The 14,789-nt window shown below is 39.4% G+C and overlaps 3 protein-coding genes across 3 annotated transcripts; 2 read left to right on the top strand and 1 right to left on the bottom strand.

Annotated features, from left to right (window-relative positions):
- On the top strand, positions 2,406 to 4,241 carry LOC109715404 (F-box only protein 13). The gene is made up of 2 exons (XM_020240385.1): positions 2,406 to 2,409; positions 2,921 to 4,241. The coding sequence occupies exons 1-2, from the start codon at positions 2,406 to 2,408 to the stop codon at positions 4,093 to 4,095; spliced, it is 1,179 nt and encodes a 392-aa protein (XP_020095974.1). The 3' UTR covers positions 4,096 to 4,241.
- On the bottom strand, positions 6,963 to 9,103 carry LOC109710156 (pectinesterase-like). The gene is made up of 3 exons (XM_020232625.1): positions 8,085 to 9,103; positions 7,835 to 7,995; positions 6,963 to 7,742 (listed from the first exon to the last, which is right to left on the bottom strand). Exons 1-3 carry the CDS (start codon positions 8,996 to 8,998, stop codon positions 7,033 to 7,035), a joined length of 1,785 nt encoding a protein of 594 aa, XP_020088214.1. The 5' UTR covers positions 8,999 to 9,103; the 3' UTR covers positions 6,963 to 7,032.
- LOC109726292 (GRF1-interacting factor 3-like) lies at positions 10,881 to 13,574 on the top strand. The gene is made up of 5 exons (XM_020256156.1): positions 10,881 to 10,938; positions 11,770 to 11,846; positions 12,710 to 12,794; positions 12,878 to 13,187; positions 13,360 to 13,574. Exons 1-5 carry the CDS (start codon positions 10,894 to 10,896, stop codon positions 13,389 to 13,391), a joined length of 549 nt encoding a protein of 182 aa, XP_020111745.1. The 5' UTR covers positions 10,881 to 10,893; the 3' UTR covers positions 13,392 to 13,574.

Genomic DNA, 14,789 nt, shown 5'->3' with positions numbered 1-14,789 from the left:
TTTTAAAAAATATTTATTGGAATAAATTACATACTTTGTTTGATCTAGATTCTCACTTCAAATATAAAGTTAAACTTACAATTTTATAGAAAGATTTAATTTAAAAAGCTATTAATAGTTGTTTATCAACTTTATTCAATGAAACTTAACACTCTCCTCTGTCTCTTACTATTAAATTTAAATTAGACTAAATTTAACTTCTGGTTCTCAAACTATGAGTTAGTGACGGATATTTTAATCCTCAAACTTTTTAAGTTATTTTAAATAAGTTTTACAATCTAATTTTGCTAATCGATTACTAATATGTCATTAATACAAAACTAGTGTAATATCTTAATTAGTGTAATATTATCATCAATCAGGTATATTACTATTATATCAGCGACACATTATTATATAATTGACTAAATTTAAACTAAAAAACTTAATTATTATAATCATAAAAGTTTGAAATATAAAACCATAACAATTTAAAAAGTTGAAGAAAAATATGATCTAACTATTGAATTTTATTAAAAAAATATCAGTGTCAGCAGCTAGTCACATGGCCCTCTCTCTCTCTAAGCCCTAGCCCTCTCTCTCTCTCTCTCTCTCTCTAAGCCACTGCACATCTCTCTACTGTTATTTCTAGTAGAAAAATAGGTGGCAAACTTATCAGAAGCATTAATCATTTTGAATTGGCCCTTTTTTAAAAAATTTTAATTTTACTATATATATTATTGTACTTCATTTGATTTGAATTAGTCAATTATATTTTTTTAAAAAATTATATATTATTTATTTTTATAAATTTAATTAATATATTTAACATAATTCTCACAAATATAAATTTTTAAAAATAAATAAATAATTTTAATTTTGAAGCGAGAGTGTAATTAACTCACCAAGTTAAATAAATTAAGAAATAAAAAGTTAAATCAAAATGGTTTATAGTTTAGATAAATTTTTATGTTATTTTATTATTATCTTATTACTATAGAGAATTAATTTTATACATACTTCTTATTGTAAATATATTAAATAATAAATATATTCCTACAAAGTTTAATTTTTCATATTTATTCTTATAAAAATCTAATAATATTCATATTTGCCTCTATAATTTGTTACCGTTAGCAAAAGATAAGTAAAATAATATTTTTGTCATTACAAATATGTTTCTTCAAAATTTCCAATTATTAGAATTATACAAAAATATTCTTTAACAAATTTTGAACGGTCATTTTTTTCTTTTTTAACATCACAAATAATATAAGAAAAGTAAAAAGATCAATTTATCTCCTATGATTAATTGTATTTTTCTAATGGATCCTACTAGTAAAAATATATTTTAAAATATTAAAATTTTTAGAAAAATAAATATAAAAAATTAAATTTTGTTAAAATATTTTTACTATTCGAAACGTTTATGAAAATATCCATGCAATTAACCTTACTATATACATCTCTTTTTCTTTTTTAACATTACAAATAATATAAGAAGAGTAAAACGATCAATTTATCTCATTTATTGATGAGAGTTAAAGTAATTTATCTATGATTAATGTATTTTTCTAACGGATCCTATCAGCACAAATATATTTTTAAAATATTAAAATTTTTTAAAAAATAAATATAAAAAGTTAAATTTTGTTAAAATATTTTTACTATTCTATACGTTTATGAAAATATCCATGCAATTAACCTTACTATATACATCTCTCTCTCTCTTTAAATTTTGGGCTCCTCTCTCTCTCTATCCCCTCTATATATAAACTATCTTTTCCCTCACACCCCCACACACTCACACAACACAAGCCCCCACTGCTCTCCTCTCCTCTCCTCTCCTCTCCTCTCTGTCAACGCATACAAAAAGAGCTCCCCCACGAAGTTTCCTCTCTCTCTCTCTCTCTCTCTTTCTCTCTCTCTACCTCTTCTTCTTTTTCTTCTTCTTCTTCTTCTTCTTCTTCTCACCATTACAAAAGAAGGGAGTGGGAGAGTTCCCAACGCGCGCGCACTTTACTTTGTTCCTCTTCGTTGCCACCACTTGTGAGCTGCAGAGGATCCAACACATAATAAGGTGCATTTCTCTCCTCTCCCCTCCTCCCCTCTCTGCTCGTATATACGGTGGGAGCTTTTAAGGGCCTTTTGTTGTATGTTTTGTTTCTGGGGTTTTGTTCTTTTTCTTTCTTTTTGGGTGGATTTTGGCTTGATGGGTTATGTGGGGTGGGAAAAATGGGAAATTTATGTAATAAAAGTGGTTTTTTTCTCGGTTAAAAAGGAGTCCTTTTTTTGGTCAATTTGTTTCTGATTCTGATTTCTCACCCTGTATGATTTTAGCAGAAAAAAGTTGATTTTTTTTTTTTTTTTTTCGTAGCATGAAACTCTTCTGTTTTGGTCGGAATTAGTGGGTTTTGGCCTAGAAGATGGGTGACTTTTTTTTTTTGGCTTCGTTTCTTAGAAATTTCCCAAGAAACTATAGATGCTGCTAATTGTTCTGAAAAAGCACTTCCTTTCACAATCTCTTCTCACATCAAAGTGCTTCTCTGAGAACTGTTCTTTTGCACAAAACAATTCCTTTTTTTTAAAAAAAAAAAACCAAAAAAAACTGCTTTAGTTTTCGCGCACCATATCCAATTCCCTCTCCCCAGTGATCATCTCCCCTGATTATTATATATATATATATATATACACACAAATTTGCACAGTTGCACACCACCACCAATCACTAATTTCTCAAATTCCTTGAATTTTTAACTGGTTCTCCTCTCTCCTCTCTCCTCTCTCTTTTCCATCCAAAGAAACGAAACAGAAACAAAAGACAAAAGAGAAAGTGGGAGATTGGTACTCAAAACAGGAACGCACCCGTCGTGGTTAGAAGAGGATTATCTACCTTTATATCCATGTCTTCTAGTCTAGCTAGCTTCTGATGATGGCACAGATGCTCTGGCGCGATCCATTTTTTCTTTCGTGTCGAGTGGTTGCTTGGCGCGCTCTCCCTCCGCCTTCTTCCCTCCGGCCCGCGGTCTCCAAGCGGTTTGGCGCTCCTTTGCTCTTCGCTTGCTCCTCCTTCTTCTCTCGCTGCTCCGCAGTCCCCTCGGCCCTCTTCTCTCTTCAATCCACCCGCTCCCACGCTCCCTCTTCCTCGACTCCTCCTGCCTGGCTATTGGTCCTCCGTCCTCCTCCCGCTCTCCCCCCCCCACGCGCCATGAACCCTCCTCCCCACCACCACCTTCCATCCCCGTCGCCTCCTCCCGCGGCTTCGTTTGCCTCCGCTCCCCCTCCTCCGGAGAACTCACCGTCTCCAACCCCGTCACCGGATCCTCCCGCAAAATCCCACCTTTCGACCCCCCCGACCTCCTCGCCATCGCCATGGCCTCGCCCTCCTCCCCCCACGACCCTTCCTCGTACCACCTCGTCCTCGTCTACGGCGCCTCCCCCCACCTCGCCTCTAGGGTTTTCGACTCCCAAACCGACGCCTGGGGCGAGGAGATCCCCTTATCCCCCCACAAACCCACGGGCTCCTCCGAGCCCCAGGTCCCCGGGGACGAGCCCGTTTACTTCCTCTCCAAAACAGGGGACGTGGTCGCGGCCAATATGCAGCGAAGCCCCTGCAAGCAGTACTCCTCCGTTTTCGCCACCGAGAACGGGGACGACGTCGTGTACTTCCTCAGCCACTCGGGGACCGTGGTGGGGTGCAATCTCACAAAAAGGTCCTTTTTCGAGCACCCGCGCCTCCTCCCCGCGTACTACGAGTACTCCATCGACATCGCCCTGTTCCGGGGGGAGCTCTGCGCAATTGTGCTCTCCGAGTTCCTCGAGACCGCGAGCTTGCGCGTGTGGAGGTTCGCGAGGGAGACGATGACGTGGCACCAGGTGGCGGCGATGCCCCCCTCGATGTCCCACGAATTTTTCGGTAAAAAAGTGGATATAAACTGTGTGGGCTTCAAAGATTGGATTTTTACATGCTTAAACTCGGGGGATTTTAGCAGCTGTGTGGTCTATGATCTGGGGAGGGATCAGTGGGTGGAGATACCCAAGTGTCGCGTCGATGGGGAGGCGAAGGAGTTCGTTTGTGCGTTCCCTTTTGAGCCCAGATTGGAAGCTGTTGTTTGAGTTGTTTCGATTGTGTAGAGTTTGATTTAAAAAATCTTTGTTCAAAAGTTGTATCTTTTGATTTGTTCTGGTTTGATTTCGAATGGTAAATCCTTCATTTGTTGCTGAGCATCTTTAAAAAAAATTCTTCTTCTTTGCTGCTGCAATTTAGTGATCTTTAATTTAAGCGAAGATCAAATTTTCAACCTTTTTAAGACAGCAATTCGAACAACAACTACTGTGTGTATTGTTCAGATAAAAAAATTTGGAGAATTGGGTGTATTTTCTGAAGTAGAATGAGCTTAAAATCTCTTCTTTTCTTTTCTTTTTTTTTTTTTCTTTTTTGGGTTTCCTGTTCCAGTGAATCTTTTGCTTGCTCAGCTGGATAAAAAAGCAGGCACTTTGCTTTGGGAGGAGAGTACATGGCTTCCACTGAAGCACTAACAAGGACAGAGCTTCTTTAAAGTCATAGCCATTAGAATCAATGTGGGGATCTCTTCTATGGTTGCTTCTGGTAGTTTTGGGGGACTTTGGTGAGTCAGGAGTGAGTAGATCTGCTTCTGAGAAAAGCAGCAGCAAATAGCTCAGCTTGTTCTGTGGCACAACTGCACTGTTGTCCATTAGAGGCAGTGGCCACTAATGTTGCTTGCTTTTGCTGTGGGAAAAAAGGGCTTTTAAGAAGTGCAAATAAGAGTCCTTTAAAGCTACTTAAAGCTCATATCTACTGCTGTGCCCCATAGAGATTCTGTTATGGTTTTTCATCTTTAAGTAATCTACAATGTTCCCCCTAATCTTAGCTCATAGCCACTGTGTTAATTAGAACTTGTTGACTTCAAAAAGATTAGCATTATCCTCTCCTTTGGGGATAGTGGCTTTGAGTCTTTGACCACTAAGCATTTCATTGGTTTAGTGATAGATATATAAGAATATTCAATTAATTACTTCTTGTATGATAACAACTGCTCCCGGTGAAAGTGGCAAAGGATTTGGTTGTTGGTATTCGAGATTCCAAGTTTGAATCCTAATTGATTCACATTTCCAGCTAAGTTTAATTTTAAAATAAATAAACGAAGCGAGTAGCATGCTACCTATCTCTCTCTAAAAAAAAAAACTTCCTCTATGATTCGAGTTGTTCAATAAAAATATAGTTTCTCTCTTTTAAATAAAAATTTACTAATTGTAGCAAACAAATCAGTTTTGTGGGAATGTTGAAATGAATCTTCGTACCAGTAATACTGAAATTTTGTTTGCCAAACACGAGAGTGGCGTATAGAAAAACTATTTCAACATTTAGGACAAACGCACACTTAGCTAGTCTTATGGCGCCATTTGTCTCATTAAGGTAAGCGACAAAACAAGTCGACAAGATGACCCTTTGAAGCTTAAAACTCATGATTTAGCTTGTTGGTGATGCTAAAACCTGTATAGATTCATAATTAAATGTTAATTCACACATGAAACTACTGTTCACAGTCAAAAATTACTTATCATTTTAACAACTCATATAACTTTCCATGTGTTGATATAATTACCTAGATCACGCAAATAACATAGCCTCCTTTTGACTGGTTTTTCGTGAGCCAGTAACCTTTGTTCATGAGCTCGGATTTGATGAATTAAAGAACATTTTAAATTTCATTTGCTTTAAACTCTTTATTTGGAATAATTTTTTTTCTTAAACTTAATAGTTAATTTGTTTTATAGGTTAACTATGTGTGGAAGTTGATGAAGCAATCAATGGTTTCATGCAAAAAAAAGAAGATTCGAAGCTTCGAGATATCTTGGAGAAGATTTTTCATACTTTTAACAAATTGAGTGTGAGGAGTGTGTGTACTATGTTTCTAATAACAAGAAAAGCTAGTGCAAGTACTATTTGCATTAAAAGAACCAAGGAGGTTGGTTAACATGATGAGCACAAGTAGGGTGTTAATGAGGCATGAAACAAACAAAAAGTTTAACTCTTATTAATCAGTAATTTATTATATGGAGTAAAGCTATGGTTACGTGAGCACGTGCCCAAAAATCATTGATTAAGATGAGTTTAGTTTTTCACAATATGACATAATATTAGTGTTCGATTATTGGGGCTAATTAACCATAATTTCAAAAACACAAGCTATTAGAAAGTATGAAACCAATTCATTTAAAGTCTTTAGATACAGTGCTGACGGATCTCAATAGGCTGCTCGTCTACTTGCCAACAATCCTTTCAGTACCCTGCACAAGTTGCGTCACCTGACAATTAAACCCATGGCCCGCTTTGATACCACTTGTTGAGTTATTCTTGAAAATTAGTTTCAAAAGCCCGAGCTATTAGGAAGGAACCAACCAATTCATTTAAAGCACATAGGTATGTACAAAGCACTCGAATCTTGATTGTGATTTGATCTAATACGATTTCCGTCACATATACAGAATACTAGCCTACCAGCCGATAATAATTAGTGGTTCAGGTATTCGAATTTGATAGCTAACTGATGACATGTTTGAATATAACTTTACCATACTAACAGCATTAATTACTCTTATAATGTGTAAAATCAAATTATGAAGCTTTATTAATAAATAATAAATGATTTGACCTCTATTAGTAAATACAAGAGACAAGGTTTTATAACCCTATTGAAACTCAGCTGCTTGCTTGGTCTAGGAGATTTAAGAATTGTCACTGATAATCATGGTCTAAGAGATTTAAAAGCTTTTCAGGAGTGTAATTAACATTGAGTATGATAAATTAAATCAGGAATTTTAAGGCAAAAGAAAAGGAAAACAATCTTTTTTTCTTTTCATTTTTTCTTAATTGCTATCAAAACAAAAATCTATTACGCCCTCCTTTAACACACACACACACACGCACATATATAAATATATATATATATCCATTTTATAAACGAGAACTCCCGCCCTTTTATTCCTCCCTTGTCAATTTACTCTCTAGACAAAAAAATTGAAGTGCTCTCATTCGCGCGTGTACATGCCGAGGCGAAACGGCGCGCCGGTGGCCGGAATCCAATCGGCGCCATAGAGGAAGTTGCCGACGGTGAAGCGCTCGGCCTCTCTCCGGCTTATGACGTGGAACCCCGGCCACGGGACGCGCGTCGACACGTTCGATCCGCCGCCGAAGTTATTGTACTCGGCGTAATACAACGTCGACAGCGCGAATTCGCCCTCCCACGGCATGTAGCCGTCCGGGTGGATGAAGCCGCCGATGTGCGACTCCATCACGACCGTCCTCGCAAACTCCTTCCACGGCCGGCCGAGGTAGCTGCGCACGTTGGCCTTGTGTGCCGCCGCCTCCGTCAGGCCCTGCTCGGGGAGTATGCGGCAGCGCTGGATGACGAAGCCCGTCTTCTGCTGCCGGTCGACGCGGCCGTGGGCGGTCACGATGTTCTGCTGGTTGTCGAGGGGGCGGCGGACGACGATGATGCAGTTCTGGAACACAGCCGAGGCGTCACCGAAGATGAAGTCGACCGTGCCCGAGATGACGCAGCCCCGATAGAACTGCCGGTAGGCCTGCGCGTAGAGCGTGTCCTGGTAGCCCTCCATCCGGCAGTTGAGGAAGATGCTGCGGTCCGCCTTCACGCGTAGCGCCACCGCCTGGTGCTTGACCGCGCCCGCCGTGTTGCGGAACCCGAGCCGGATCGCGATGAAGCCGTCGCCGGAGACGGCTGCATGCGGCGTGCATAAAGCACCGAGGATCAGATACTAAATCAAGCGAAAAGTGAACAAAATTCAGTTTTAGTCAATTATATGCGCTCACAGAATGTTGCGGTTTGCCAGGTTCTGGTGCCGTCCACGAAGTTCTTGCTTCCCGTTATGATCGACTTTTTCGAGCCATCCCCATACATGGTCACATTAGCCATCTTCTTCGTCACATTGACGGTCTCCTCGTATATCCCCTCTTTCACGTAGATCACGTACCTGTTACATGTATTAATCCCAAACATGTAATCGTGCATATATAAATTAATCAGCTAGCTTAATTAACAATATTGCATGCATGTACCGACCTTCCTTTGTATTCGCTCGGCATCGCGTCCAAAGCCGCGGAAATGGTGGCGAAGTCGCCGGTGCCGTCTTTCGCGACCGTGGCATTCGGCTTGACCTTGAGCTTATGGTGCGATTTGAGAACCCTCCGTTCGGTGCTCGACATCCATTGCGGGAGCCCGTCCTCCTTAAGACCTGCTGCGGCCGCTGCAAGCGCGGGCTCCTTCTGCGCCGTCAAAAGGCGGCGGCGGCGGCCGCTCAGCCCGGGGATGTCGAGCATGGACAGGAAGCTCGACACCTGCCCGATGATGGCGACCGCGTTGCTTGACAGCTCCCTGGCCTTCTTCATCGCCGCCTTCATCTTCGCCTTCAGCTCCCCCTCCGGGAACCCGTCGACGCACGCCTCCTCGAACGAGATCACGGCGCTGAGCCACGTCTCGAGGTCGTGCGACCGCTTCGACAGGTGGTCGGTGGCGGCGTGCGCGATGATGCTCTCCAGCGACCGCTTCAGGTCGTACTTGCAGTCGTCGAAGAGCGTCAGGCAGTCCTGGACGGCCGACTTGACGCGGCTGTTGTTGCTGTCGAGAAGGCGGGAGTGGGCGAAGGCCTTCCCGACCTCGTCGACGACGACGGAGACGGCCGCGTGGAGGATCGCCTTCGGGTCGTTGTCGCTGCTGGAGTTGACGGCCTTCGACAGACTGGACTCGCACGTCTGGCGGTAGTCGGTGGAGGCGCAGATCATCTGGACGGACTTGGACGTCGAGTGCATCGACCGGGCGGAGACGCCGCCGGACTCTTCGGCGGACTGGTTCAGAACGGTGGCGACGGTGCCGACGACGAGGAGCATGAGAACTGCGGCCGAGGAGCCGGCGATCACGAGGTTCTTCCTCCCCGGCTTCCGGTTGACCTCGATGCCGTCGTCGATGGCGGACGACATCGTGGCGGTCGAGGCGGAGGGAGGGCGCGGCGCGTGCGTGTGTGCTCTTCCCTCTCTACCTCTACCTCGAGAGCGTGGGAATGATAATGTAACCGAATAAAATGTAGAGAGATATGAAAAGAATAGGAAATAATTAATTAATTAATTAATTTTTTTTACTGCTTCTCCTTATTCTGAGGAAAGGAGGGGAGGGGAGGGTTTTGAGGTGGTTATAAGTTATAAGTGGTCGTGGTGGGTCGTTTGTGTGAATCTCTTGTTTAAATAGGGTCGAGAATTAGTTAGGCCGTGGCAGTAGCCGCGCAGCGCACGCGGTCACCGGGTTCTGTTCGGTTCGGTCGATTTAATTTTCACAGTATTTTTTTTTATTATAAATATAATCGATCTATATTAAAATTTATTAAATTACTAAAAGTAAGATATAGGTTTATAGGTAGGATTAATTTTCTACCAAAATCTTTAAATTGAACATAATAAGAGTTAAAGTCTCTAAGTATTTGATTGTGTTGAAGTGATTAATATTTTTTTTTTTTCAAAATATTAGGACTGATATATAATAAACTATTAAAAAAATTTTGGTTAATTCAGTTTGTACAATTTTTTAAAACTTCTTAATTTCAAAGGCAATTCGATCTGAACCAAATTGTTTATAGAACCGTAATGAATCCAAATGAAATGAGCCAATTCGGTTCGGTAATTTAGGTTAAAATAGTTTCCCGAATAGGCTACGCGGCCGTGCAGTGTAAATTTTATCCAGTAATTTTGCAACCTATTTTCAGCATTCGTCACCTTATTGTTTAAATATTCTATTTAGTTGCAAGGTTTTCTTTATTTTCACAATCAAAATGCTTTGGTGTTTACTTCTTATACCTTTTCCAAAATGCACATCATTCATTCCAATTAATACTTTGAAATTTTCAAATAAAATAACGGATATAATCCAATGGTGCTTGCAATTAATTTTCCAAATATAAAATTTTAAAAAGTGAAAATATTAATAAAAATCATCGCATGAGTACGTTACTACTGCGTGTTACATTCTGATTGGCTCGGTCCAGTGAACCAGGTCGAGCCAGCCAATGAGATCACAGTTCTTACCACACAAATGGGCCAATATTATTAGGCCGAGCCAACATTTCCATTTCCCATAGCTCTCCCCATGTGTTCGTTATCGATTTGGGCTTTTATTTTTTCTATATCTTGTTGGACTTGGGCCTCGTAGGGAAAAAATATGTATAGCCACCCGAATTTTAATATACTTTTAATTTTATTATATAATAATCTTATAATTTTATTGAAATTATTTTGTAAAAAATATTATAAATGTATTAAGTTAGATAGTGTAACACTAGAAAATGATAGACCGTCCCTAGAGCAAGTGGCAAAGGGCTTGGTGGTTGGTACCCGAGACCCAAGTTCGAATCCTAGTTGATTTACATTTTCAGCTAAGTTTATTTCTAAGTGAAATAAACGAAAAGAGTAGCGTGCTACCTATCTCTCAAAAAAGAAAAAACACTAGAAAGTGAAAATGTGATGGATAGTTGATAGGTATACTCCACACCTGCGTAGATGCTATGAATTCGATACTCACTTAAAATGGACTACGAGTGCGGTCCGGATTCGACTCTCACCTCAAACGAAAATTTAAAAATATAAATACTATATAGTTATTAGATCGCATAGAAAGATAAAGTGGAAAATATCATTATTTTTCCTTTGACAAAAAAAAAAAAAATGCCACTGATGAAGTAGATAGTTGACGTGGTAGACCAGGTCCACGGCGAAAATCTGTGCCCTCTGAACGCGCCGTTTCCCTCCCTTTTGTTCTTAATTTTTGCCCTGCTACTTTTTCACTCCAACAAAGAGAGAGAAATAGAGAGAGAGAGAGAGAGAGAGAGATGCAGCGTCCGACGATGAACATCACCACCGATCAGATTCAAAAGGTGATTCAAAATGCAAACTCGTCCTCATCTCCTTAATTCCCGCCTAGGGTTCCTCTCGAATTCGATCTTTCCACAGTGAATCGCACTCACTTTTCCCGAAACCTAATCGGTATATAATCGCGCAATCGATCGATTGGTTTGTGTTTTTTTTTTTTTTATAATCAAATTTGTTTGTTTTGTAGCTTTAGTTTACACTGAAGTGGATTGTAGAGGTTTTAGCTCGGTTTTACATGGATTTAATTGTTGTCGGCACGGATATAGTTTTGATGTGACCAGCATGAGCATCACCATCATCTGTGTGTAATCTTTTAGTAATGATTTACGACCTCAATTGTGTGTTCTTTTGAAATAATTAGGGTTTATGACTACCGATTAGTAGAAACAATGTATAAATTATATGATTATGAAGCGCGTGTTAATTTTAATATGAAAGCATTAGAATGTATAGGACGCATTATAAGGTTACTACACTCTGTTTCGTACCAAATTGAAATAGAATTGGAATGGATTTCCAAATCAATGAATTCACGTGAATTAGGTTGGGGGTTGAATTACCCTTTGTAGATTGGGGGTTGAATTACCCTTCGTAGACTATTAAATTTGATTAGTTAGTGTGAATTCTAGTTCCTATTATGCTAAGCTACAATTTCGTATCTGGCGAAATTCAAGGATCTTTTATCTACAAAATGTCTTTGAATATGTACTTTCTCTTGTAGTTAATCAGGGTCGATTATTCGTAGCATTTGTTTCCATATTTTGCTTCTTTACTCTAGCCAAGGGAAAAAAAAGGAAAAAGAAAATTGTGGTGATTGCTTTCCTCTTATCATGCAGTATTTGGAGGAAAACAAACAGCTGATTTGGGCGATATTGGACTGTCGGAACCAGGGAAAGTTGTCTGAATCTGCTCAGTGAGTAGCTATTATACTAGAATTCGGTTCTTTTTTATTTGGGGGTTATTCTTTTGCTCTGTTGCATCTTATATTTATCATATGGTAGAGAATGGTGCTCAATTGGATCATCAATTATGAATTATGTAGTGTGTGAATTGACTGCTTAATGATACTTGTCATTCGTGATGCAAGGATTATGAGGAAGAATTGATTTCAACATTGAGTTTCTACCAGCTTTTCTGTATGATTAGAATTGGACATGTGATTAGCGAAAGTGTTTTTCAGTGCGCACATCTATTCAGATGTATTTTCATTTCTGATGAGACCACTTGCTTTTGATTAAACGAGGGACTTCTATTTTCGTTGTTGTCTGGTGGATCTTAATTTCATATATATTGCATTAGTCTGTCTACTCAAAGAAAAGTTTGGAGTGATTTGTTATGTCAACTAAGAATGTTGATGCTTTGTGAACTTCCGCCAATTTATGTGATACTCGTTTGGAATCTCCAATCACCATCTTGTAGAGGTTTAGATGAGTGCATCTTGATCTGATGACCTAAATGAATGTATGCACTAATAATTATGACTTCAAAGTAAAAAGCTCTACATTGCTGGAAACATCCTACAAATATTGTGGTTTTCTACTTTGTCCCGTGTAGTATTAAAACATGTATTACCCCTTAAACTAAGACAGTTCATCAATTTGCTCGCCGGTCGATGGGGTGAAACATAGGTTCTCAAAATTCAGGGTACAGAGAAATCATGAAATTCATTGCATAATTTCTTACATTCCGGCCAAAACACACAAGTGCGATGCACACGCGCGTGCACACGCAAGTAAATGTCTGCATGTGATAATATTATGGCTTTACTAATGTCAGGTACGAAGACCAGCTTCAAAAGAATCTGATGTTTTTGGTTAAGATCGCCGATGCCCAACCACAAACCCCTTCTGTTACTACTCAGGTTACTATATGAACGATCTCACGGCGAATAATTAAACTTATTTTCTATATCAGCTCATGTAATCATATCCTTTTTATTAACAGATGATGCCACATGAGGTAATGCCTCAGGTACAGCACTACATGCAACAGGCACCTATTTTTCCTCCTGTGGATCCTTTCCAGTTTAATCTACGACAAATACAAGAACAGCAGCAGTTGCGGCTGCAGCAGCTGCTGCTGCTCCAGCAGCAGCAGCATCACCAACAGCCGGTTCTCCCTCCGAACCTGGCAATGAGACCCATTACCTTGAGTGCCATGCCCACCCTGCATGCTGATCCAACAAACAATCAAGAAACAGATGGCCCACCTTCCGAGGCTTCTGCTGTTAGCCATAGTAGCTCTGGCGAAGCAGGTGACAAATACACTAATTCACTCATTGTTTTGTTAATTTAATTTGATCTCCCTATCCAGTTGGTGCCAGATCCCTACAGAAAGCATGACTTCTGTTTATGAATAGGTTGCTTGGATTTATTTATGGTTTATTCCTTATCCCTAAAGTTTGATTTCATTATTACTATTTTCAGGCTGGGGAAGTGGATTGAACCTACCTGAGTAGGTGTGAGAACCATTTCTGAGGTTTCTGTTCAACTAAGGTCGGCTTGTATATACTACCAAATACCAATGACTAACACATGTGAGTATTCTTTCTGCCCATCTTTTGACTTCATAATACTGCTATGTTGTTATGGACATATCTACATGACCATAGTTCTACATTGGAGCTTCACTTGTGACATTTTCAAATCTATTTGATAGGCTGGTATTATGAAGTTTCTTTGTAGTAGGTCGTAAAACTTTTTATTGCAAAGGTTGTACTCGTAACGCCCCAATAATCTTGCATCGTATGAAAAAAAAATATAATTGAAAAATATAAGAGTATAAGGGATCAAAGATTCTAGTAACAATAACTAGGCTTAAACATTGTGTGTCCGATCATTTAGGGTCTAAGTTATTAGTGCTAGCGGGTCGGATCAGTATAGTTGGTATTAGAGCAAAATTTGCCATCCGGAAGTGTTAGATGGAATAGTGATGGAAAGTGGATTATGATTGACAATATAAGGGATCAGAGTTCTAGTAATAATAGTTGGGCTTACTCTAATAATAATTACTGAGTTAAGTATTTTGGGTCGGTGGTTTAGGGTTCAACAAATTATTAGTGCTAGTGGGCGTCCGTGGTTTAGGTTCAATGAGTAATTAATACTAACAAGTCAAATCGTGACAGTATTGATTCTCAAGCAGCTTTTAGTTGTCAATTATTTGAGCAACTTTCCAAAGAAACGGAACGAGTTTTGTTAGATCAAAAGGGTTCAGAATGTTTGAGTCAATTACTTCAAATTCAAGGAGTAGTTTCTAGAGCCCCTTGCTTGATTGTTTACCTAACTCTATCTTTGATAGTTGTTAAGAGGTAATTTGGCGCACCAGCAGAATAATGGTGAAAAAGGATGCTTTTATGTGGACGAACAGCAAACAGTAGAAACAGTGTCCTTTTCTTAGTGGCTTGTCACATTTTATTTTATTATACAATAAAAGGGAGCAGATTCTCTTAAAAGTAGTTGTGAAACCAACCTTCTCAGCCACCAGTAGGCTGGGGAACAAGAAAATTTGCCATAAATGATCTTATTGCCTGTATCATTATCGTTTTGTACTCTTAAGCTTATGGTTTTATTATTATTTTTTTTAATTTTGCCGACGGCATTTAGTCTATGCAGCTGAAGAGTAGAATGTTTCTCTTTTGGCCTCGTTCTATATATCTGGTAAAAATATTTTGGATCATTTTTTATAAGATCAATTTTCTAAGTTGGTATTAGAATTAGTTGTAAATTCTCAGAGTTCCCTTCTTAGGGTTGATCTCCAACATGTCAGTGGCCTGGGTAGTTTAGAGTATTCCCTGTTTATTGCATATAAAATCTATCTTTTAGGTAACGACGTCCACTCTGATTAGGGCTATACATCT

The sequence above is a fragment of the Ananas comosus genome, linkage group 1 (genome assembly GCF_001540865.1).
Source record: "Ananas comosus cultivar F153 linkage group 1, ASM154086v1, whole genome shotgun sequence".
Lineage (NCBI taxonomy): Eukaryota > Viridiplantae > Streptophyta > Magnoliopsida > Poales > Bromeliaceae > Ananas > Ananas comosus.
This window is presented reverse-complemented; position numbering and strand designations above follow the sequence as displayed.

Bases quoted from the DNA above. Each gene is read 5' to 3' on its own strand.
- LOC109710156 (XM_020232625.1), bottom strand. From the start codon at position 8,998: ATGTCGTCCGCCATCGACGACGGCATCGAGGTCAACCGGAAGCCGGGG. The intron at 7,996-8,084 runs GTCGGTACATGC...TACATGTAACAG, and splicing joins CCGAGCGAATACAAAGGAAG to GTACGTGATCTACGTGAAAG. The intron at 7,743-7,834 runs GTGAGCGCATAT...CGCCGCATGCAG, and splicing joins CTGGCAAACCGCAACATTCT to CCGTCTCCGGCGACGGCTTC.
- LOC109726292 (XM_020256156.1), top strand. From the start codon at position 10,894: ATGCAGCGTCCGACGATGAACATCACCACCGATCAGATTCAAAAG. The intron at 10,939-11,769 runs GTGATTCAAAAT...CTTATCATGCAG, and splicing joins CCACCGATCAGATTCAAAAG to TATTTGGAGGAAAACAAACA. The intron at 11,847-12,709 runs GTGAGTAGCTAT...TACTAATGTCAG, and splicing joins AAGTTGTCTGAATCTGCTCA to GTACGAAGACCAGCTTCAAA.